The 22,429-nt window shown below is 39.1% G+C and overlaps 1 protein-coding gene across 1 annotated transcript in view; it reads right to left on the bottom strand.

Moving 5' to 3' along the window:
• SI (sucrase-isomaltase) overlaps window positions 1-22,429 on the bottom strand; it is a 439,774-nt gene that overhangs the window by 45,158 nt on the left and 372,187 nt on the right. The window contains exons 59-61 of the mRNA XM_075340661.1: window positions 14,360-14,444; window positions 13,223-13,361; window positions 2,693-2,826 (exon numbers count right to left, since the gene is read on the bottom strand). Of these exons, the coding sequence (XP_075196776.1) occupies window positions 2,693-2,826; window positions 13,223-13,361; window positions 14,360-14,444 (358 nt within the window). The remainder of the gene's footprint in view (window positions 1-2,692; window positions 2,827-13,222; window positions 13,362-14,359; window positions 14,445-22,429) is intronic.

The raw sequence follows: 22,429 nt of genomic DNA, 5'->3' as shown, positions 1-22,429 counted from the left end.
TAGCACAGAATGGGATCACAGCTACCGTATTTTTCAATTGGGAGATGCACTTTTTATATTCCAAACTGGGGGTAAATTGGGGGGGCATCTTACAAAACGGATATGGCTTACTGCAGTGGTCAAGTGGGGTCATAGGAGAAAGGCTCATAGGACGCGCTTTGGTGTGTTGTGGCAGGCAGCAGAGCTGCAAGGGTGTCTCAGTGGTGAGTACATTGATCTGCGGTGGGTGGACTGCGAGGGTGTCTTGGCAGCGGGTGCATTGAGCTGACTGCCGGCTCAATTGAATCATCCACGGTTGATGCAAAGAACTTCAAGAAAATGGCCGCAGAGTCCTATCTGCTCACGTGCCGCCTCCGCGGCCATTTTCTTGAAGGCCATCTTGTCAACCGCGAGTGATTCAATAGAGCCAGCAGTCAGCTCCATACACCTGACGCCAAGATACCACATCCTGTGACACCTCCGCAGACTGCCCACCTGCAGATCAATGGTGCCCACTGTGACAACCCCGAGTGTATCCTGTGACCCTGACTCCTATGACCCCACTCTACCACCATCACCTTGATAAGCCATACCCAGTGAATTCAATTGCGGCCACCACTACATTTCTGAGCACATAGTATCAACGACCCTCCTGAGCCACAATATCACTTACTGGCCTCCTGTGACCTTTCTGAGCAGCTCCACCACCGCTGCTCCTCCCTTGAGAGCATTAGGATTAAAACACACTAGGATTATAAGACGGACCCTCATTCTAGCATAAAAAAAATATTTTTTTTATATTTTCCTCCTTTAAATTTAGGGTGCATCTTATAATCTGGTGTGTCTTATAAAACAAAAAATACGGTAATTCTTTTTATGAAGTAAAGCATTTCCCTACTTGTTTTTTAAAAAAATCTTTTAACTCAAAGAAAGAATCAGTTGCTATCTCTTACTGTAATGTTTGTATATTTTTTAAATTCTTCCCCTGCTCAGAAGCTGTGATATGATCAGACCATGTCCCTGTACGGTCAGACACGGCCATTACACAGTACACAGCAGAGGCACATATATAAGATTATCTCAGCACAGGAACATTTTTTTTAACACTGTTAAATTGTGGAAATTATTATTATTCCAAGATCTACTTATTAAAGTGAACTTTGTTTGTGGAACAACCCCTTTAATATAATATGTAGGACATGAAGATAGCTTAGATTTAAAAAAAAAAAATAATAATAATACATATTAGAGAGTTGTTACAAATCAATTTCCTGATATTTAGAAAAAAAGACAATTTTAGCAAAGATCAAAAATTTCAGATTCATTTATTGCACACTTACACTTGCTATATTGTTAAAACTATATATTTGCTGCTTAGAGAAAATCAAATTTGTCTATTTTAATTTTAGTTTCATAACTCAATAGTACACATGAATGTAAGCAACTTTGTAACAAGTATTGTATCAGAGAAATCTGTATCTTTTACATCCTGGATCAATCTTCCACTCTTGGATTACAGGTAAATCAGTTTTCAGTGACAGTAAATTTTCCCATTATTGAGATGGGAAATAACAGTTAGTGCCCTTTACATTCAATGAAAGTGAGGAGCAGAGAAGGGCTAGAGGGTGACAAAGTCTGCAAGTTCCATAGAATCTTAAAATCACTAAATGTGATATCCTTTCTCAGTAATGGGAATATCTATCTTCACTGACTACAGTTTTTACATATGATTTGAAAATTTTGATAACAGCTAATCAGTCCAGATCGAAAAAGAAGCCGATTTCTCTGAAACGATATATTACAAAATTTCATATGTACTATCAATTTATTAAATTAGCCTTATGCTGGACCATAATCAACAATGCATAAAATACTATAAACAATAAACTACTCTGTTCTAAATGATCTTGTATCATGTTAGAGCAATTCATATTTCCATACAATGGCAAAATGGATAAGATGAAACTACTGGCCCCACTGCAAACTCTACCTTGTGACTTGTGTGACAGAGAATTTTAAATACCCTCTGTCACATCAGGTCCAGGATTGATAATTAGTTGGGAACATCCTAAAACTATAGTCAACTCAACAGGGTTTTTAAAGCACCACTCCAACTCAATTATTTATTTTACCACTGGAGTGGTATTTCTAACTAAAGTCCTCTAACCCCCTGTTTTATACTCACCTTTTGTCATCTTCACCTTCTATCAATGTCACTCTGGTCGCTCTTCTCCACTTTGTGACCTGTCCATAGCTCCAATGTTTCATAGAGCACGCAGGAGGTCACTCTTTGTTACATCTCTATGAAAGCCTTGTTCTGGCTTCATTCTGCCTCTCATAGACTTGTATTGCAAGGTTGTGATGGAATTACTGACTTCTGGCCAGTCAGAAGTTACACTCACAAGATGGAGCAGTGGGATCAGAGTGACACTGAAAAAATGTGAATCTGGATTGTGAGAATCAGTCTAGGGCCAAGGACTTTAGGTTAGAAGCTCCACTACAATGGTGGAAAAAAACCCACACAAAAACCCCCCAACACTGGAGTAGTGCTTTAACTGTCCTATTCTCCCTTACAAATCAGGCCACAGAAAGACTGACATATACCTTAATCTTGCATGTGCAAAAAACTATATTGTGTGGTGTATTTACGAGAACAACTATACTAAATTCAACATAACATTGTCTACATCAGCTGCAATATAAGATTATTTACCAATAATTGATTTATCAATTTGATTCCAGGCAGCAGTGTTATCTCCAAGCCAATGTCCTATCCACTGTCCAACTGTTGGATATGTAGAGCGGCCGACAACAATGCCTCTCTTTCCGGTTATATTTCGCAGAACACTGTGAAGAAAAGAGTGTAATAAATAAATATAATTTATATCTTCATATTCTATGCGTGAAGCTAGTAAAAGAAAAAATAGACACAGATCACAGATAAATACTGTCTAGATGTAGAATCTATCTATCTATCATATATCTATCTATAACCTATCTATCTAGCTATCTATCTATCTATCTATCATATATCTATCACCTATCTATCTAAATATTTTTCGCTATCATATATCTATCTATCACCTATCTATCTATCATCTATCTATCTATCTAGCTAGCTATTTAGCTATCATATATCTATCACCTATCTATCTATCATATATCTATCTATCTATCTATCTATCTATCTATCTATCTATCTATCTATCTATCTATCTATATGTGACACTGAAGCCGCAAAAATTCAAATAGTAACAGGTTTATACCTCTAGATAGCTATAAAATAGTTTGCCTAGTTTACTGTTGTTTTACAATTTAGAATGTTAATGCAGTTTTATGCAGGAAAAATAAATGAATGGAATTGCAATAAATTATTAGAAGGAATATCACTGTACTTTCTAATAGTGCTACACTCTTCTGTCTAGGTAAAACAATATACACTTCGGAATTTGCAATTGTACATAGAGTTTCTCTTGTGGTGTAAGTAAACCATTGTTGGAGTACATCAAAATAATAACAGCATCTCTTCTTCATTCATCTGTTTCTCCACTTTGAGGTTATGTGCACACGCTGCGGATTTACCGCAGATTTTACCATGGATTTGCCGCGGATTTGCTGCAGAAAATGTTTCTAACATTTCTGCAGTCATTCCCAGCAAAACCTATGAGTATAAAAAAATGCTGCTTTTTTATACCTGCGGATTTACCCGCAGAATTTCCGCTGCGGAATTAATGTGCATGTCTCTTCTTTTCCGCAGGTACCTGCAGTTTCACCATAGATAATGGTAAAAACCCGCAGGGAACAAACTGTGGAAAAAACCGAGGCAAATCTGTTGCAAATCTGCATCAAACCGCGACAAAACCGCATGCAGATTTCATTGCGATTTAGGTGGTTTTTTTACTGCAGGTGCGGGATTCTATCAGAGGGTCTGGATTTTTATTAAGAAAAAGTCAGTTTCTAGTGCGCACATAGCCTTAATTTGCAGCAACAAAATGGAGCAAAAACACCGTTTTACACTTCATCAGCTATGCCTGCCAACACCCGGGGCTCTATAAACCTTAGAGACCGAACTTGCAGGTATTTTGAGACTGCTGCAGAGTAGATGCCTATTTCAGATTAGTCATATGCCAACATTAATTAGTGGTAGAGGCTTCCACCTTGATGTAGTCTTGAAGGAAGCAATGCATTTGGCAAATAAGTTAATTACTCTTTAAAAATTTGTTGGGGCACGAGGACTTTCTGTGGCTGGTATAGTGCTAGTGTCAAGCAGCCCCTGTAAAGGGAGATTTATTTTAATCTCCTCCATCCTCTAACTATGCTATGATATTGTCAGATCCATTTATTTTCACTTTGCCAATGTTTAATTACACACATTTTATTGTGAGGAATCATGAGGGCTAACAGTCTGAAGTACAGTTGGGTGAATTTAGTTGACTGAAATTGAATTTTACTTGAATTTTACACAAATCTGTATTCTCCAAAGAATTATTTTTGCAATTCACAAAATTCATCAAGATGGTGACCTACTTGCCCCATTTTGATGAATGTTAGAGAGCTGGCAAAAAGTAAAAAAATCTAACAGCCATTTTACCATTTACTTTCCGGCCACCTATGCTGGAAGTTCTCCCCTGCATGATCTTTGATGTATCTTCTTACTCCTACTGCACTTCAAGCCTTTTCATGCTAGCTTGTGATTTGAACTTATGCACCTACTTTAGGCCAGGACTTTCTTCTGCGGATAAGTCTTTGACATTTCTGTGCATATACATGGAAATCTTAGGTCAAGTCGTGACCAAAGGTCTTGGCATAGTGTGAAGATTCCCAAGGTTTCAGTGTGCAGCAGCTGTTAAAGGTGTTAAAGGCACTGTGGACCATACTGGGGACAGTGAGCAGTAGAGGTGAACAGGGTGGTGAGTATTAGTTGTCTCCTGTTTCTACATTTCGTATGTTTAGAGGCCTATTGCAACCCCAGAGCATAGTAAAGGAAATTCAATTTCCCGATAAAATATGGCATTCAACTCTTGTCAGATCTGCTCGTCTCTTTTCTGAGATCACAATGAAATTGGTCAGCAAGACTACACTCAATATTCTGATAACAAATAAAACCGCCTGATCTAATAGAATGGGCGTCACCTAATAGGCTGTGGGCTTGTGACTGTGCATCTGCATGTGTGAACAGTGCTCTATGCAAGCCATCAGTGTGCAGATTTATCATCCAGTAATTGCCCCCTCCATTTTTTGGAAGTGTGTGTGTGATTTGCTCCTCCTGCACCTGTGATGCCTCCACTTAGTGGGGGCTTAGCTGTATCCTGGTAGAGTACAAGTTTGTGGCCTGGGCGATTGACAACTGCTGCCCTTATTTGCTGTAAGTAATAAGGAACAAATAAAAGCTGATACTGTCATATATTATAAAATGACTTTAGTACAAATTATATTTAGTCCTACCACCATTTGAAATGTGACTGTCACAACGTGCAATCACTGAAGGTACCACATGTAATATATTTAAATTATGCTTACCATCATGCATGCATTCAATAATGCTTTCTTGGTTTTAGACAGTTAAAATGTAGACTAGGCAGTTGAAATATGCTCCAACTTTATTACAATAGCTTATGTTGGATGATTCATTTGCCACATTTTAGACACTATATTTTACTTTTGCACTACCTTTTACAATACCTATTAATTGGCTTACTTTGCAATAACTTTTTGGCGAAATTATTTTTGAAGCATTGTGAGTAACAATAAGCTACAAGAATTTCCTGCAAGCCACATACTTTTACCATTGTCAAAAAGCAAATCAAAATAAGTAAGAATACGAGACATACAGAGTAGTTTTCTTGTTGAAAATGCGACAGAATTCTAGTGCATTTAGCTTAGTTAATACCCATGATTTCTGTATTCCAATATCGTACTGTCACTTAGAGTAGAAATTTAATTAGCATGATCTCCACGAATTACACCCCTGTGTAAATTTAGGTTTATGTTGGCAGAAATTACTTTTTAGCTATTACAAGTGGTGTTACAATATAAAATACTGGCTTTATCATCTGATAAATTAGAAACAAATCATGCCATCTACATCTTCATTTTCCTTTGCAATACTTTTCAACTTAATATTCATCTATGGGTAAAATAATGAGGTTAGTTATTGCACTCTCATCATTTTTAAATCTTGGTTGATAATGAAACTTTGGTTCCCTGCCAGATATAACCTACTTTCAATCAAAAAGGGAAGTGACCTTGATATTTTCTTTCATTACAGTTATATTTAAATTAGTAAGGATTTTCAGGTCATGGATACCCATAAAATGCTCTTTCTTCATATTTTTTTTCCCGTTCTTGCTCAATGAAGTGAAAATTAAACATCCCTAATGTATTGTCATTAAGACTTTCATTAACTGCCAAAATACTGTTTTTAGAAAGAAAATTAGTGCTGGAGTCAAGATTGTTTTAGAATTATGAAATTTTATTAATCATCAAAGACTCAATGCATGTTTTCTTATATTGGATTAAGATATATCATCATGCCTTGACTTTAGAAAACATAACTTTTTTATTAACATCAATTAAATGTGGCCAATAAGTCAACAGGTAATTCCACTATATTTGATAGAAATTCTGTTATAATATTAATGTTTCTAATTTTCTAAGAACCTAAGGCAAAATAATTAAGAGATGGATTGTTTTGATTACTTGAAGTAATGAGACAGTAATCAAGAAGCAATTTTACTGGAAAAACGCTGTAGGAACACCGTTGTTTGGTCTAAAGCACTAAAAATAAAATATGATGGGGCATTATGACCATATACTTTTGGTTAAAATAGGATTGTCTTTTTAAAATAGGCTTAAAAGTGCTCTATTTTTCTTAATGATCAAATTAGGTTTGCATGCTTTGAAAGCAATTAATGGGGTTATTTAGCCTCTAAAACTACTACAGAGCTTAGAAATGCTATAATAAATGTTTCACAATTTCGCGTATCCTGACTATTGATGAATTAATATATTCGGCACTATTTTTTACTTGCATGAATATTAAGGTATTTGTAATATTCATTACTTCATCGAGTATTTTGCTCCTGGCCTTGAGAGTTTGGAAATCCCTCTCAGCATGTTTGACGCCTGATTTTTAGCCACTAAACATGTTGGGATTGCTTGCCCAACACAATAATGCCATAGCATTCTTTGCCACTGGCATTACTGTGATTAGGAGATGTAGTAAAAAAAAATGACTTCTGGTCATTAAAGCAAGAAAATTATGCTTATCGAGTTTACATGTCCCACTACTTCCTAGTCCGATTAACCCTTATGAATATTCACTACTTCCTACTCTAAACCTCTATGCCAGCATTGGTTGAAGACCTGTTTCCCCCACCTACCCTTTCTGTCAGTATCTGTTATTAGTGGAGGGTAAAAATGAATAAATAATTGGAAAAAATGATATAGGGTCCCCCATGTTTTGAAACCAAACATAGATGAAGCAGACAACTAAAGGGTACAGCCACCACCTGTGTGCGTTACCTTAGCTGTGTATCAAAATATGAGGAAACCTGGTTGTGTATCAAATTCTTCCTAAGAAGTGCCGCAAGTGCGAAACGTGCGTTTGGTGTGTGGGATGTCATTACATTTTGTCTACTGACCCCCTTTTAGGTATACCATACGTGACTATGGGAGTCTCAATGCTTATCTGTAATTTGTAGTTACTTCAGCAGCACACTAGTGTTTATATTTTGTATACCTTGTTTAATTATTTATATCAGGTATAATTGCATTGCTCCCTTTATTACCTAAGGCTGATATTATCTTTACTTTACAGGGGATTGTTTGACTTGGTATTCCCAACATAATATAACAACTACCCTTTTAAGGGATTCTGTTTTTTGAGACATATAGTATATGTTTGTGATTTTAAACGATTTTATATGCAATAAAATGTCATTGTTATATGCGATTGCATATGTTGTTATAAATAGATCAAATCATAGCCAGAAAAAAGATGGTCATATCTCCAGCACCGGACACTCAGAGGTGGAGATATAGAGAAAACACTATTCATAACTTTCTGGAAACTGAAGGCTCAGTTTCAGGAGTGCAGTTTTTAGAATTGTGTCACTTTTGGGTATTTTCTGTCACCTAGTCCCCTCAAAATTACTTCAATTGTGATGTGGTCCCTAAAAAATGGCTTTTAAAATGTTGTTGGAAAAATGAGAAATTGCTGATAAACCCTCCTAACTTCATACCCCCCAAAAAAAATATTTTTCAAAGATTGTGCTGATGTAAACTAGAAATGTGGGAAATGTTATTTATTATTATTTTTTGTGTGACATAATTCTCTAGTTTAAGGGAATTACAAAATTTTGAAAAGTTTGCTAAATTTCCAATATTTTCACAAATTAACGAAAAATATTGTCTTAAATTTACCACTATCATGAAGTACTACATGTGGCAAAAAAACCTTAGGATCACCACAATCCATTGATGCATTCCAAAGTTATTACCTCACAAAGTGACACTGGTAAGAATTGCAAAAAATGGCTTAGTCAAGAAAGTAAAAATAGGCTAGGGGAAAAGGGGTTAAAAACGCAAGCAGTTTTGGTACAATTTTCTGCCAAAAGTTGTAGATTTGGTGCACAAATATCTGCAATAAATCTGCATTTCCTGTCAGAAAATCGCTGATTTGTTACAGACATTTCTGCACCAAATCTGCATCTCCTTGCAAAAAAAATTTGTTTTTGATGTGGTTTTCTGCCAGAAAATAGAGATTTTGTTCAGAAATTTTCCGCAACAAATTTCTGTAACAAGTCTGCATTTCCAGGCAAAAAAAAACGTGTCAAAACTGCATCCAAGTCACTGAGTTTATCAGAAGTGGGATCACTAAGTTCATTAAGTTCATCTCAGGTCAGTTCACCTGAGGTCACAGCTGGGGTACCGTGGGAGCCCCAGCCATGACCTCAGGTGAAGTCATTGAATTCAATGCCAGATTACTGGCCTAGGCAATGTGTGCACATTGAGTATTTGTTTCCAGACATTTCTGAACCAAATATGAATATCATGGCTGAGAGACACACCAAAACCGCATCAAAAACGCATGCTGTTTTGGTAAGTTTGGTGTGTATACTAAGCAGTGACTAAAACTGTGCAAGACACACACCTGTGTTTTAAAGCCCAAGGTTGCCAAGAGGAATAAAGTTCATGTCCTCCAAGCAGCAGGAGGTCTCTACAGTAGTATGGTGTACTCTACAGTGGGCAGCTTCAGAATGCTAATAGTATGCAGAATAATCCTGTAACTGCAGGTTAATTGACGGGGTTTACCTGACAGGTTCTCGCTTAGGGTGTTTGTTGTGTTTAAGGAAATTAAAGGAGTTAAATAGACATAGTAAAAATGGAGGATTTGAATTGTTTTCAATTGAAAGTGAATTAATTCATATTTATTGGGCAAATTTGGAAAAGCTGGCAAATTTGATTTCAAAATTCATTTTTCTGTAATGAATCATTTAATGCGCCACTCCAGCATTTATTTTTTTCAGTGATGGAGTGGTGCTTTACATGTTAGCCCCAAGTCAACCGTCATATTTTAAACTTTTGACCGCTTCACATTTTACTGATGCCGCTTTGGTCCCACTGTGTTATCTTGTGGCTGTAACTTCTGACTGGCCAGACATCAAAAGTTACATCACAAGCTTCCAATGCATCTTTATGAAAGCCAAAACAAGGCCAGAATGAGGCTTTCATAGAGATGTATTGAGATGTGACTTCTGGTGTGTTCCATGAAACACTGAAGCATGCTTCCAGGTCAGAAATTGACAGAGACTGACAGCAGCAGTGGTAATAGAAGGTTAAGCTACTGGAGGTTGAGTTTAAGACAGGAGTCAGGGGACTTAGATTTGAAGCACCACACCATGTCAGAGGAGTAAATTACATTCCTTCTGAATTTCTGGGTATGAATAAGAAAAATATGGCTCTTTTTTGGTGTTATCATTAAGCCTATTTAGTAGGGATAAGCAGACCCGTGGATGTACAAGTTTGCTGGATTCGGACAGCCCTTAGCTAAATTTTGGTTCGAGACCTGGACTTGACTTGAACTTGACCCAGGATCCTGAACTCCATATAAGCCAATGAAGACCCAAACTTTGTTACTGTAAAGTGACTGTAAAATGGTATTAGTAAGGGCAAGGGACTGCAAAAGGAAACATAATTTGTGTAAGAACAGGACACTTGCCCTACAAACAAATGTGGATTTGATAATACATTTGAAAAAAATGACTTGCGGGTTCCCCTATTTTTGATAAGTAGTGCAGGTAAAACAGACATCTGTGACCTGCAGCACTTTGCTGTCTGCTTTACCTTGACTTACCTCTCAGCTCTTAGAGAGGGTCACGAGCCACATTTTGAGAACGATGCTCCGTAGGATTCAATGGACATCATAAGTCATTACACCAATGCACCGAGACAGTTGTGAGTCAAATTTAGCTCTGTGAAAAAGTCGTAAGCCCCATCCAGCTTCCACAGCACCATAGTAATGACACACAGAGCACACATTACTAATATAATGACAGCCAAAGCTTTTCCACAAATATCACATAAAGGCATTATATCAAAATTCAGGAGTTCCAACAATACAACAGTTACCTATTCTCACATCAAGCACTCCCACATCCAGCTTCAAACATCTACTCTGACAGGTATTATTATCCTGTCTCCAGCCAACCATACTTAATTTATCTTTAAACCCCCAAGGCCAGTATGTAGGAATCCAGATCTTCTCTTCTATGTTGGGCTACCCACATAATAAACCATTTGGAGACTAGATTTTTGATAGAAGTTTTTGCTGCTTCCATTCTATATATGGCTACCCACATAATTAACTATTTGGAGACTAGCTTTTTGCTAGACCTGGTGCTAATGCAACAAGTTGACAGAAAGTCGCGAGCAAAATATCACAGACCTGTGAGCCACATGTAACTCCCGAGTGACAGGTTGAGGACCCCAGCTCCACAAGAATTGATCACCATAGATGAGCAAACTCAAACAGTAAAGTTAGTTAATCGCACTGAAAGCAGACATTAAAAAAAAAACAGTGTTTGAGTTTGTAGTTTTGGTGTTTTATGTATGCTAGCCAGTCGATTAAACATCAGTGTGCTCGGTTACGCTTGGTGCTCAGCTCAGTGTGAGTAACTTGCAGTGTCTAAATGGCTCTCACTGATGGTAAAGAGTGTTATTGGATGTATTGTGTACAAAAAATAAAAAAAATAACAAACCTTGCCCTCACTACCCTGGAAGTGCTCTGTTTATGGCTGGTTGTATATGGGAGGAGAGCCGAACTGCCCAGTCATTAACTTCCAGTGGGTTTCAGGCCCAGTCCTAGTCAGTCCCAAACTGAACTTTAACTAAAGTCCGGCTGAACCCGCCGAACCTGAACTTCAACTGGTCGGCTCATCTCTACTCATCACTACTAATTACATGTTCTCTACGAATGTGTTCCAACACTACAGATAGAGACAATCACCTTGAATGTTCCAACACTACAGATAGAGACAATCACCTTGAGGGTCTGAGAAAGACCTTTTTGAATCAAGGCTACCACGCAAGAACAATTGAAAACCAGATTGCAAGAGCCACCAGAACATAAAGAAACCATCTCCTACATTATAACACTAAAGAAGAAAACAACCGGTTACCTCTTGTACTCACCTATTATCCAAATCTGAAGGCATTAAAAGGAGCTTCAAGGAAACTACAACCATTACTGCAAAAAGATGCCAGATTAAAATCTATTTTTCCAGACCCCCCACTTCTGTGTTTTAGACAGCCCCCAAATCTAAGAAGCATCAATGTCAGAAGCTCCCGGTCCTCTCCAACAACAGGAACATTTCTCTGCAACCAGAAAAAATGTAAGACCTGTCCATTTATATTGCCAATGGACAAGATAAAGATTCCCAGGTCACATCAGGACTACAAGATCTCAGGTACCTTCAGCTGCACCACAACTAATGTGGTGTACTTGATTATATGTACCAAATTTCCAACTTAGGGCCTGTATGTAGGGGAGACAGGACAACAGCTCAGGACAAAGATGAATTCTCATCGCCACACAATAGAGAAAAAAGGAAGGATCTACCTGTGGCCAAACATTTTTGCAACCCAGACAACAGCATCAAGGACATGAAATTGGTGGTATTGAATGGAAATTTCAAGTCCCAGAAAGACAGGAGAGTCTGGGAATACAAACTTATGATGACCTTTGACAAATTCAAAGTAGGAATGAATGTGTCACATGGATTTATGTCTTTTTACACCAATTAAGAACTATGCTCCTCAGACCATGTGGGGACATCACAGCTCTGGACCAGACCCCAATCAGAGGGCAATAAAACTTTCACACTGCTTATCTATGAACTGCTGCAATATTTATGGCCACAACAGTTTGCCCTCTTGCCATAATGCTGTGATAGGAGAGAAAAAGGCGCAATAGGGTCTTACCCGGTTCACAGGGTGAAAAAAGAAAAATGCAATGCACTCACCTGGCAGGGTTGTGCCAGTCACAACCCCTTTGCAGACGTGGATGAGCGCTTAGGTGGTTCAGCAGCGGCCCCATTACAGAGCAAATTTTCAGCGTAAAAAAACTGGGGAAAACGTGTTTTATGCCGCGCTAAGAGACCACAAGCATAAATATAATAATTTGTTCTTTTATTTAGGTCATTCCAACGCGTTTCGGAGACTTATCTGCCTCCTTCCTCAGGGAAAAGAATCTTACAGACAATGAGGATTTGCCAGGCTTTCCCTGAGGAAGGAGGCAGATGAGTCTCCGAAACGCGTTGGAATGACCTAAATAAAAGAACAAACTCTTGCCATAGTGATAGTTCTGCTTCACATAACTTGTCTTATTTACTGCTGCATTCCATGTCCTGTTGTGTATAAATATGTGACTCTTCAGATTTTGTGTTATACTTGGCCTAATGAAGAGACCTGAGTAGTCTTGAAAGCTTGCTATTATTACCATCTTTTCAGTTAGCCATTAAAAGGTATCAACCACTGGGGACTCTCAGTTCTTTTAAACAAACTATTTTTATGTTATCTATGATGCTTTAATTTAATTTGTATCATTTCACTAACATATATTTCTATTTGCTCCTTTGAAAAATTGCCAGAGAGCTCAATAATAACAATGTACCCTACATATTGCTGATTTGTACCAAAGAGCTTTGTTACTGATAGTACATATTAAAATTAATCCACTTACTCATGAGAAGGCTTAGCATGGGACCATCCATATAGATTGTGAACATCATAATGTCTCACTGGGGTACCATCTGAGAGGAATTGTTGACTGTCCATACATATAGTCTTATGATGTAACCCTTCACTTTTTGAATTTAGGGCTAAAAGCAAATGTTATACAGTTAATAGTGACACATTTTACATCTCTGCAAAGCTATAAAATTCTAAAACGAAAAATACTACAGGTTTCATTATACGAACAAGCATAATACAATTAATATTTATGATTTTTTTCATTTCTAATAATAGGCATTTTAAAGATTCTATCTAATTTCATGAAGGTGGTTCATATCACAAATCCATTTCAATGGGTCATTAAACATGCTTATTCAGTATATTTTGTGTATATAAACAGTGGGAAAAATAAGTATTTGATACACTGTCAATTTTGCAAGTTTTTCCACCTACAAAGAATGTTGAGGTTTCCATGGGGACCAAAATCCGTTCTGGAACCATATTTTAAAAACCAGATAACAGGGACCCACCGGATTTCTAGACTGGAACCCAGTAGAAAATCTTTGAAGGGAACTGAAACCCAATGTTGCCCAGCGACAACCCCTAAACATGAATGATCTGGAGAAGATCTGTATGGAGGAGTAGGCAAAAAATCTTGCTGCAGTGTGTTCACACTTGGTCAAAATCTACAGGAAACGTCTGACCTCTGTAAGGCCGGTTTCACACATCCGCCTTTTTGCCGTTTTGCCGGATGCGGCGCTCTCCCGTACAGTTAATACAGTACAGTGACAGCGCAACAAGCGCCGGTCACATGCTGTCATGTGACCGGCGCATGTGACCCGGAAGTTACAGCGCTGTCATTGTACTGTATTAACTGTACGGGAGAGCGCCGCATCCGGCAAAACGGCAAAAAGCCGGATGTGTGAAACCGGCCTAATTGCACACAAAGGTTTCTGTACCAAATAGTGTGCATTGTATGTATGCATTTGTGTGTATATGTAGCTGCACTATTAAAACGTTCTACAAGTTGGAAATTGTACAGAGATCCTATTTGACAGTGTGCAAAAGGCCTAATTGTTAGTCTGTATTAACATAGCAAAATCATTTTTTGAATATATATATATATATATATATAATCCCATACCTGGCATGTAGGGAGGCTTGTTCAGGGTTTGATTTCTACAACCACTTACAGATCCATGCACAAAACTTGCAGGTTCATTCATATCCTGAAAATAGAAAACCTCAATAAAGATATACACTGGAAATCAAAATTAGAGAACACACAATTTCTTAAATGTTAAGGTCATTGTTTAGTCCTATGAGATTATATACTAACATGAGTAAACCAGCAGTATTTTAGGTTTATTTCATAAATTGAATTTATTCTAAAGCACATAATAAAAATGTAAATGAGATAACTGTTAAAGAAAACACAAGGATCAAAATTAGAGAACACTTTCAGATGCCTGCAAGTAATTGGTGTTATAGTGGCACCTGTTACTAATTTCCTTAATTGTCTGACAAATTCTATTTAACTGTCAGCCTAACTTTCCAGTTTGCTCTGACTTTGCAAAAGTGGTGTGCCATGCCAAAGTGACAGAAAGCCGCCTGCACCAGGTTGTCCAGATTAAGGCCAAAGGGATGACCATATTAGCCTCAGCAAGAGAGGTTGGTTGCTTCAAGTCTGTGATTTCAAGAATATTGCATCTTTACAATGTCACAAACTCTTTCAAGTCCCCCAAGAAGGCTGATCGCCGTCAAAAGGCAAATGCAGAGAGGACAGGATAATGCGTAGACTCTCCATGAGTAATCGTTTCAACACTGCAGCTGGAATTGCTTGGTAGTTTAGCACTGAACAGGGTAAGGATCTGTATTGTCATACAGTGTGAAGACGTTTAAGAGCATTTAGACTGAAAGCCCACTCTGCAGTGACCAAGCCTCTCATTAGTAGAAAGAATCAAAAGACTAGACTCACATTTAATGAAAAGCATGTGTGGACAGAGAAGTGGTCGACAGTTCATTTTAGTGATGAAAGAAAATTTAACTTATTTGGGTCTGATGGGAAACATTATGTTCGTTGACAAGCTGTGGAAAAGCTAAACCCTAAAGGGTGCTTTACACGCTGTGACATCGCTAACGATATATCGTTGGGGTCACGTCATTAGTGATGCTTATCCGGCACCATTAGCAACATTGCAGTGTATGACACCAAGGAACGACGATCAACGATCACAAAAGCGTCAAAAATCGTTGATCGTTGACATGTCGCTCCTTTCCATAATATCGTTGCTGCTGCAGATGCGATGTTGTTCATCATTCCTGCGGCATCACACATCGCTAAGTGTGATACCGCAGTAATGACAAACATCTCCTTACCTGCGTCCACCGGCAATGAGGAAGGAAGGAGGTGGGCGGCATGTTCCGGCCGCTCATCTCCTCCCCTCCTTTGCTATTGGGCGGTCGCTTAGTGACGCCGCAGGGACGTCGCTATGATGCCCAACGCACCATCCCCTTGAAGGAGGGATTGTTCGGCGGTCACAGCGATGTCGCTGCAAAGGTATGTGCATGTGACGCTGCCATAGCGATAATTTTCACTACGGCAGCAATCACCACGATCACTACGCACAAACGACGGGGGCAGGTGCTATCGCACACGACATCACTAGCTATCGCTAGTGATGTCGCAGCATGTAAAGCACCCTTAACTGTGTTAAGAAGTCAGTAAAAGGTGGTGGAGGAAGTGTCATGGTTTGGGGAATGTTTTTTGCAGCAGGAGTTGGACCTCTCATACAGCTACATGGCAGAGTGAATGCAAGAGTGTATCAGAACCTTCTTAATCAACACATGGTTCCTTACTTGCATTCTTCACTCAACGAGCCAGCAAGTTGAAAGCAGGACAATGCCCCCTGTCCCACAACAAAACAGGTAAAGCAGTTAATTGAAACAGAAAACTTTGAAATATTGAAATGGCCAGCTCACAGTCCTGATCTAAACCCAATAGAAAACATCTGGGAAATCTTTGGTGACAAAGTTATGGCCAACAAACCCACTACAGTCGAAGAACTGTGAAAAAGACTGGAAGAAGAGTGGACCAAAGTCATACCAGTGCAGTGTGAGAAACTAGTGATGTCCTGTGGCCGCAGATGCACTGAAGTCATTCAAAGCAAAGGCCTGTACACTTCCTACTTATTGATGACTGTTGTTACCTTCAGAAAATGTAGTTATAATATTTCTCTGTGCTACAAACATTACTGTTCTCTAATTATAGTCATCATGTTTTGGGCAAAATAAAGGGTGTATGTTGATAAACTTTATCTCTTTTGTAAAACACTGTTCTAGTGGCATGGTGTACTCCTTACAAAAAGAACTTCAAATGTTGATCAATGTAGATTAGATTATTTTAGAAAAATGCAAATGATCATACATTGTTCTCTAATTTTGATCTCCAGTGTATGTGTTTTGGTCTAAAATTTCTATGACATACTGTAGATCTTACAATTAAAAATTTGAGCAAATCAACAAATGCAAATTATTAAAGGGAACCTGACAGTTAAAACATTTCGCCCAAATCGTGGGCTGCATGTTTCAGGTACTGGCTGTATTATCCCAGCCACGTATGTTTGACTGTAAAATGCTGTGATATACTTTTAATAGCCACTGGGGAAAGAGCCGCACAGCATACTAGTTGAACAGGTGGGTCCCCTACCTGCTGACAGTGACTAACTGGTTACTGTTTACTAGAGTTGAGCGCGGTTCGCGGTTCGAGGTTCTCCAGTTCTAAGCTTGAGTGATTTTTGGGGCTGTTCGAGATCGAACTAGAACACGAACTTTTTGCAAAAGTTCGATAGTTCTAGATATGTTCGAGAACGGTTCTAGCAGCAAAAAGCAGGGCTTTTTACAGCTACAGTGTGCAGGAGCCATCGCTGGCAGCTTGCCAGAAGCTGGTAACCAAGATAAACATCGGGTATCCAAGCAAAACGCTTTGGTTAGTAACCCGATGTTTATCTTAGTTACGTGCAGGAAGCCCACACTTCCCCGCTCAGCTCGCTCTGCCCCCTCCTGCCCGCGGCATGTACACATACATACATACACACACACACACACACACACACACACACACACACAAACACAAACCCCCCCCCCCGCTCGGCTTACCTGCGGTGATGAAGTCCCGCCATCCCGACCTCAGCGCTGTCACTGTCCTCCATGGCCGCCGCTTGTCACATCACCTCTCGCTTCCGACCCGAGACTGACTAGCGGTGACGTCACGGACCTCTCGCGATACTTGAGGGGAAGGCGCCGGTGATTGAAGTCAGTGACAGGGGCTGTCGGCAGTGCTGGAGATCAGCGCAGGTAATGTACCTCGCTGACAGCAGCACTTGTCATCCCCTGCAGTGACCTGGGCTGACCCATTGATGTTAGCTCAGGTCACTGCATTGCTCTCCCAGCCAATAGGGAACATCCTGCTCTTCATTGACTTTGACAGTGTGGATCGTCATGGCAACCCCTTGGATTACAGCAGACCTGGATTTGTTTTTCAATCTAATAAATTGGTTAAAGAGGGAATGTTTTGGGGAGTGTTTTTTCAAATAAAAATGTGTTTGTCGTCTATTTTTTTTTATTACTGACTGGGTTGGTGATGTCGGGTATCTGATAGACGCCTGACCTCACCAACCCCAGGGCTTGATGCCAGGTGACATTACACATCTGGTATTAACCCCATATATTACCCCGTTTGCCACCGCACCAGGGCGCGGGATGAGCTGGGGCGAAGCACCAGGATTGGCGCATCTAATGGATGCGCCACTTCTGGGGCGGCTGCAGCCTGCTATTTTTAGGCTGGGGAGATTCCAATAACCATGGACCTCCCTAGTCTGAGAATATGAGGCCTCAGCTGTCTGCTTTACCTTGGCTGGTGATCCAATTTTGGGGGACCCCTACGTGTTTTTTTTTTAATTATTTATTTAATTTAAAATAACAGTGTGGGGTGCCCTCAGTTTTGGATTACCAGCCAAGGTGAGGTTGCCAGCTGTGGTCTGCAGGCTGCAGCCGTCTGCTTTACCCTAGCTGGCTACAAAACTAGGAGGAACCCTACATCATTTTTTTTTCATTTTTTTGGCTAAATACAAAGATAAGCACCCCTTAGTGCCACATGAAAGGTACCAAAGGGTGCTCCACTTTTTCTCCATTTTTTTCTCCACTTTTTCTCCACTTTTTCTCCTCTTATTCTCCACTTTTTCTCCACTTTTTCTCCACTTTTTCTCCACTTTTTTCTCCACCTTTTCTTCACTTTTTCTCCACTTTTTCTCCACTTTTTCTCCTCTTAATCTCCACTTTTTTTCCACTTTTTCTCCTCTTATGCTCCACTTTTTCTCCACTTTTTCTCCTCTTAATCTCCACTTTTTCTCCACTTTTTCTCCACTTTTTCTCCACTTTTTCTCCACTTTTTCTCCACTTTTTTCTCCACTTTTTCTCCACTTTTTCTCCTCTTATGCTCAACTTTTTCTCCACTTTTTCTCCACTTTTTCTCCACTTTTTTCTCCACTTTTTTCTCCTCTTAATCTCCACTTTTTCTCCACTTTTTCTCCACTTTTTCTCCACTTTTTTCTCCACTTTTTCTCCTCTTATGCTCCACTTTTTCTCCACTTTTTCTTCTCTTAATCTCCACTTTTTCTCCACTTTTTCTCCACTTTTTCTCCACTTTTTTCTCCACTTTTTCTCCACTTTTTCTCCTCTTATGCTTCACTTTTTCTCCACTTTTTCTCCTCTTAATCTCCACTTTTTCTCCACTTTTTCTCCACTTTTTCTCCTCTTATGCTCCACTTTTTCTCCTCTTAATCTCCACTTTTTCTCCACTTTTTCTCCACTTTTTCTCCACTTTTTTCTCCACTTTTTCTCCACTTTTTCTCCTCTTATGCTCCACTTTTTCTCCACTTTTTCTCCACTTTTTCTCCACTTTTTTCTCCACTTTTTCTCCTCTTATGCTCCACTTTTTCTCCACTTTTTCTCCACTTTTTCTCCACTTTTTCTCCACTTTTTCTCCACTTTTTTCTCCACTTTTTCTCCACTTTTTCTCCCCTTATGCTCCACTTTTTCTCCTCTTAATCTCCACTTTTTCTCCACTTTTTCTCCACTTTTTCTCCACTTTTTTCTCCACTTTTTTCTCCACTTTTTCTCCACTTTTTCTCCTCTTAATCTCCACTTTTTCTCCACTTTTTCTCAACTTTTTATCCTCTTATGCTCCACTTTTTCTCCTCTTATGCTCCACTTTTTCTCCTCTTAATCTCCACTTTTTCTCCACTTTTTCTCCACTTTTTCTCAACTTTTTTCTCCACTTTTTCTCCACTTTTTCTCCTCTTATGCTCCACTTTTTCTCCACTTTTTCTCCACTTTTTCTCCACTTTTTTCTCCACTTTTTCTCCTCTTATGCTCCACTTTTTCTCCACTTTTTCTCCATTTTTTTCTCCACTTTTTCTCCACTTTTTCTCCACTTTTTCTCCACTTTTTTCTCCACTTTTTCTCCTCTTATGCTCCACTTTTTCTCCACTTTTTCTCCTCTTAATCTCCACTTTTTCTCCACTTTTTCTCCACTTTTTCTCCACTTTTTCTCCTCTTATGCTCCACTTTTTTTCCATTTTTTCTCCACTTTTTCTCCACTTTTTCTCCTCTTATGCTCCACTTTTTCTCCACTTTTTCTCCACTTTTTCTCCACTTTTTTCTCCACTTTTTCTCCTCTTATGCTCCACTTTTTCTCCACTTTTTCTCCATTTTTTTCTCCACTTTTTTTCCACTTTTTCTCCACTTTTTTCTCCACTTTTTCTCCTCTTATGCTCCACTTTTTCTCCACTTTTTCTCCTCTTAATCTCCACTTTTTCTCCACTTTTTCTCCACTTTTTCTCCACTTTTTCTCCTCTTATGCTCCACTTTTTCTCCACTTTTTCTCCACTTTTTTCTCCACTTTTTTCTCCACTTTTTTCTCCACTTTTTCTCCACTTTTTCTCCTCTTATGCTCCACTTTTTTTCCACTTTTTCTCCACTTTTTTCTCCACTTTTTCTCCTCTTATGCCCCACTTTTTCTCCACTTTTTCTCCTCTTAATCTCCACTTTTTCTCCACTTTTTCTCCACTTTTTCTCCACTTTTTCTCCACTTTTTCTCCACTTATTTTCCACTTTTTCTCCACTTTTTTCTCCACTTTTTCTCCACTTTTTCTCCTCTTATGCTCCACTTTTTCTCCACTTTTTCTCCACTTTTTTCTCCACTTTTTCTCCTCTTATGCTCCACTTTTTCTCCACTTTTTCTCCACTTTTTCTCCTCTTAATCTCCACTTTTTCTCCACTTTTTCTCCACTTTTTCTCCACTTATTTTCCACTTTTTCTCCACTTTTTCTCCACTTTTTCTCCACTTTTTTCTCCACTTTTTCTCCTCTTATGCTCCACTTTTTCTCCACTTTTTCTCCTCTTAATATCCACTTTTTCTCCACTTTTTCTCCACTTTTTCTCCTCTTATGCTCCACTTTTTCTCCACTTTTTCTCCACTTTTTCTCCTCTTATGCTCCACTTTTTCTCCTCTTAATCTCCACTTTTTCTCCACTTTTTCTCCACTTTTTCTCCACTTTTTTCTCCACTTTTTCTCCTCTTATGCTCCACTTTTTCTCCACTTTTTCTCCTCTTAATCACTTTTTCTCCACTTTTTCTCCACTTTTTCTCCACTTATTCTCCACTTATTCTCCACTTTTTCCTCCACTTTTTCTCCACTTTTTCTCCGTTCTTTTTCTATGGTCAGTCTACCCATTAGCTCTGCCATGCATACTGTAGCTCTACACCTACTGCACATGTTACTTTATGATTGACATCTCTTTCGTACCAGAGTTGTCTAAGTCTACTCTGACCCCATATTTGTCATTACTATATTGTCCTTGTACTGTATTATGACAATTGTATCATGTGTTTCATTTCTTGCTGTGTTGCAATTTTTTTGCTGCATCCCAATTGTACCTCTACATTGTTCGAGTTTATGTTATTGTTCTCTCACTCTTATGTGATACTGATTATTGTCATTTTTCATGATTACATGCAGATAAGTCCAATCTGACGAAGGCTCAGGCCGAAACGTCATTTGTAACTTGTTTTGGACAAAAACATATATGCTTATGAAAAACATTTTTTTCTTAATACGGACCAATAAAGAGTGATTTTGCATTACTATCCGTTGTGACTTACTGACTTAGTATGGGAGATTTAGAGTGCCGAGGTTACTCACTAATTTTATCTATTATTACCTCTGAGCACCTATATACCAGTGAGCAGAGCTTCCTCTACAGTAGTTCTCCTGATTAGGCATGCCCTTACCTCATGAGCAGGGCATTGCAGCTTTGGTAGCAACCATTACGACATGGACTCTGCTGCTGTGGACCCGGGGAGAGTGAGTGCAGATTCATTGCACCCACACTCCTCACATGAAGGGTCCGCACTCCTAGAAAATGGGGGATACGTTCCCTGAGTGTCTCCCCCCCATATTCTAGACGGTCCAGAGTCGTCGTGGGACCCCTTTATTTTTTTTCTTACAATAAATTGGTGAAAGAGGAAATGTTTTGGGGACTGTTTTTTCAAATAAATTTCTTTTGTCGATTTTTTTTTTTGTTAGTACTGACAGTTTATGATGTTGGGTATCTAATAGACGCCATGACATCACAAACTGCTGGGCTTGATCTCAGGTGACTTTACAGCTAGTATCAACCCGATTTATTACCCCGTTTGCCACTGCACCAGGGCACGGGATGAGCTGGGGTGAAGCGCCAGGATTGGCGCATCTAGTGGATGCGCCACGTCTGGGGTGCCTGCGGCCTGCTATTTTTAGGCTGTGAAGGCCCAATAACTATGGACCTTTCCACCCTGAGAATACCAGACCACAGCTGTCCGCTTTACCTTGGCTGGTGATCCAATTTGGGGGGGACCCTACTTTTATTGTGTAATTATTAATATTTATAAAATAATTATAAAAAAGAGCCTGAGGGGACCTCCACATTGGATCCCCAACCACGGTAAAGCTGCCAGCTGTGGTTTTCAGGCTACAGCCGTCTGCTTTACCCTAGCTGGCTATCAAAAATGGGGGGACCCAATGTCATTTTTTTTTTTAACTATTTTTTAAATAGAAAAAATTAATGGGCTTCCCTGTATTTTGATTGCCAACCAAGGTAACGGCAGGCAGATG

This window comes from Anomaloglossus baeobatrachus, chromosome 3 (genome assembly GCF_048569485.1).
Source record: "Anomaloglossus baeobatrachus isolate aAnoBae1 chromosome 3, aAnoBae1.hap1, whole genome shotgun sequence".
NCBI classification, from domain to species: Eukaryota; Metazoa; Chordata; class Amphibia; order Anura; family Aromobatidae; genus Anomaloglossus; species Anomaloglossus baeobatrachus.
This window is presented reverse-complemented; position numbering and strand designations above follow the sequence as displayed.